This window comes from Vigna angularis, chromosome 5 (assembly GCF_016808095.1).
Source record: "Vigna angularis cultivar LongXiaoDou No.4 chromosome 5, ASM1680809v1, whole genome shotgun sequence".
Taxonomy (NCBI): domain Eukaryota; kingdom Viridiplantae; phylum Streptophyta; class Magnoliopsida; order Fabales; family Fabaceae; genus Vigna; species Vigna angularis.
The window spans coordinates 32,533,055-32,535,492 of record NC_068974.1 but is presented as its reverse complement, the minus strand read 5'-3'; the positions used below and the strand labels follow the sequence as shown (position 1 = coordinate 32,535,492).

Genomic DNA, 2,438 nt, shown 5'->3' with positions numbered 1-2,438 from the left:
TAAAATAATATATATTTTAAATAAAGTAAAATAGAAAACAAAAAAACAGGTGAGAAAGGAAAACAAAGGAGATTCCTCTGTTTTTTATAATAAGCGATTCATTCTCATTTATGTCACTTTGATGTTTTCCATCTTGACCGCTCATACATACCTGATGAGGCTAATAAATTGTTCATAACGTATTTTATTTAATTGGAGTAATTTATTAATAATCATCAAACCCAAGACATGAACAATAAATAAACAGAAAAATAAAATAAAAAACTGGTGTTGAATTGAAACACACATGGTGAACTTTTTTTCTCTCATCTTTTTCTTTTCTTTTTAAATTGCAGTTTCAGCTGCTGGCAACTCAGATTAAAAAAGCACAGCACCAAGGTTTCTCTTTCCTCTCATTAGACGCACAATATTCTAAGAAGAGAGAGACATTGTGCCATGTTAAATGCAAAGTCTTCTTCCTCTGAATTTCCCCTTTCACAAACCCAAGACACATGAAAATGCAACCATAACCTCCATTTTTTCTCCGACCTCAGTTTCTCCAAAAACTTCAGATCTTTCTGTGAGAACTGAAAATCCCACATTGATCTTCGCTAGTTGAAACGTGAAAATGAGAGACTTTGTTACTTGCTTCAGCGAGAACGCTGTAGGCGTGTCTCATTCTTCAATCTCGTGTTCTTCTTATTCGAACAACGCATGCATCTCTCCCTCCAACGTTGCACCCTCCACCCAGAACTCTGTTTCCAGCGTCTACAAGCTTGTTCTCTCCACGTTAAAGCAAATTCTGGTCACAGTCTCATGGTGTAGGAGCCACTCCAACCAAGGACTCGCCATAACCTTCAACCACGAGGACCCTCCACCCTTTAGACTCAACACCACCAATTCACGTTTTCTCAGGAAGAAAAAGGGCACCAAAATCCTCGAACCCTTTTCTTCTGACTCGTCCAAGGTCGAAATTTTGTGGGATCTTTCAAACGCCAGGTACGAATCCGGCCCCGAACCCGTTCAAGGCTTTCACCTTGTGATCATCATTGACTCGGAAATTGGCCTGGTTCTCGGTGACACCGCTGAAGAAACAGTTCTTTTCAAGAAGCTCAATTACAGAAGCAACAACATAAACACGGGTTTGGCTAAGGTTTCTCTTTTGTCACGAACAGAGCATTGTTCTGGGAGCACCCTTTACTCGACCAAGGCTCAGTTCTGCGACACCGGCACGTGCCACGATGTTATGATCAGATGCAGTATGGAGAAGGAGAATGAAGGGTTGTTCAAGTCACCGGTTTTGTGCGTGTGCATAGATAAGAAGACCGTGATTCGTGTGAAGAGGCTGCAGTGGAATTTCAGGGGGAATCAAACGATTTTCGTTGATGGGTTGCTGGTTGATTTGCTTTGGGATGTTCATGACTGGTTCTTCACCCCTTCTTCTTCTTCATCTTCTTCTGGGTATGCAGTGTTCATGTTCAGGACTAGGAGTGGCATGGATAGCAGGTTGTGGTTGGAGGAAAAGAATGCACAGAAAGATAAAGACAGGGTTGAATTCTCCTTGTTGATCTATGCATCTAAGACTACATAAAGGAACTCAAATTGTTCTTCTCATTCGCTTTTTCTTAACTTCTTTTTTCGTCTCTTTAGTTTTTCCTTGCCTTAACTCTTCTTTTCTTTCCCTTCCTCTCGTAAGGAAACATACCCTTTTTTTCTAAGAGAAACACAATAATTTTCAGCATCAGAAGTTTTAGTTATACAAGAAAAAATTGCATTTTTCTCCCTAGTTTAGTTTGGTGTCGAAACTGTCAAACTCTGGCAAACCATCTTTGATATATCGGTCATGTAATTTAGAATCCATAACCTTTGAACTCGAAATTTCCATCGGAATCATCCAATCCCCAAGACTAAGTCCACTCTATCAAATTAACAACTACAACTTATTATCTTATCAGTCATTGTAATTTGTAAAATGCTGTCGTTTTTCTGACCCGTTTGGAGCTGATTGTGTTATAATGTTGAATTGGTCTTCAACTGAACATGAGCATGAAGCAGTAGGAAAAAGGTCCAAGTTTTATTCTTTTCTGGTTTATGACTTGGACACAGACGAAATTCAGCTAAAAGGGTAATAATGGAGGAGTTTGATTGTCATGGTTAAATTGGCAAGCCTTTTATGGGAAACAAAGTTAAAAGAGTATTGTGAGTGGAAATGGAATGAAGCATATCTTGACCAGTCTTCTCTCCTTGGTCTTTACGATTCTGTTCCTCACTGTAATGTTTGGTTGAAAGATGAAAACTTGATTTTGATGATAACCGTTGAAGTATAATAAATAAAGGGGAAGATAGATGTTACACGACAGGGTACGATGTGGATCTTTCTTAGCATTTGGTTGCGATAGCACTTTATTTTAAACCTTAAAAGTGTAAGTGAAGTGTTTGCAAAGGATTTAAGCATGGAT

The 2,438-nt window shown here is 38.8% G+C and overlaps 1 protein-coding gene across 1 annotated transcript; it reads left to right on the top strand.

Moving 5' to 3' along the window:
- Nucleotides 1–289: 289 nt before the first annotated feature.
- LOC108339827 (uncharacterized) lies at nt 290–2,218 on the top strand. Its single transcript, XM_017577044.2, has one exon. It carries the CDS (start codon nt 608–610, stop codon nt 1,568–1,570), a length of 963 nt encoding a protein of 320 aa, XP_017432533.1. The 5' UTR covers nt 290–607; the 3' UTR covers nt 1,571–2,218.
- Nucleotides 2,219–2,438: the final 220 nt, after the last annotated feature.

Bases quoted from the DNA above. Each gene is read 5' to 3' on its own strand.
- LOC108339827 (XM_017577044.2), top strand. From the start codon at position 608: ATGAGAGACTTTGTTACTTGCTTCAGCGAGAACGCTGTAGGCGTGTCT.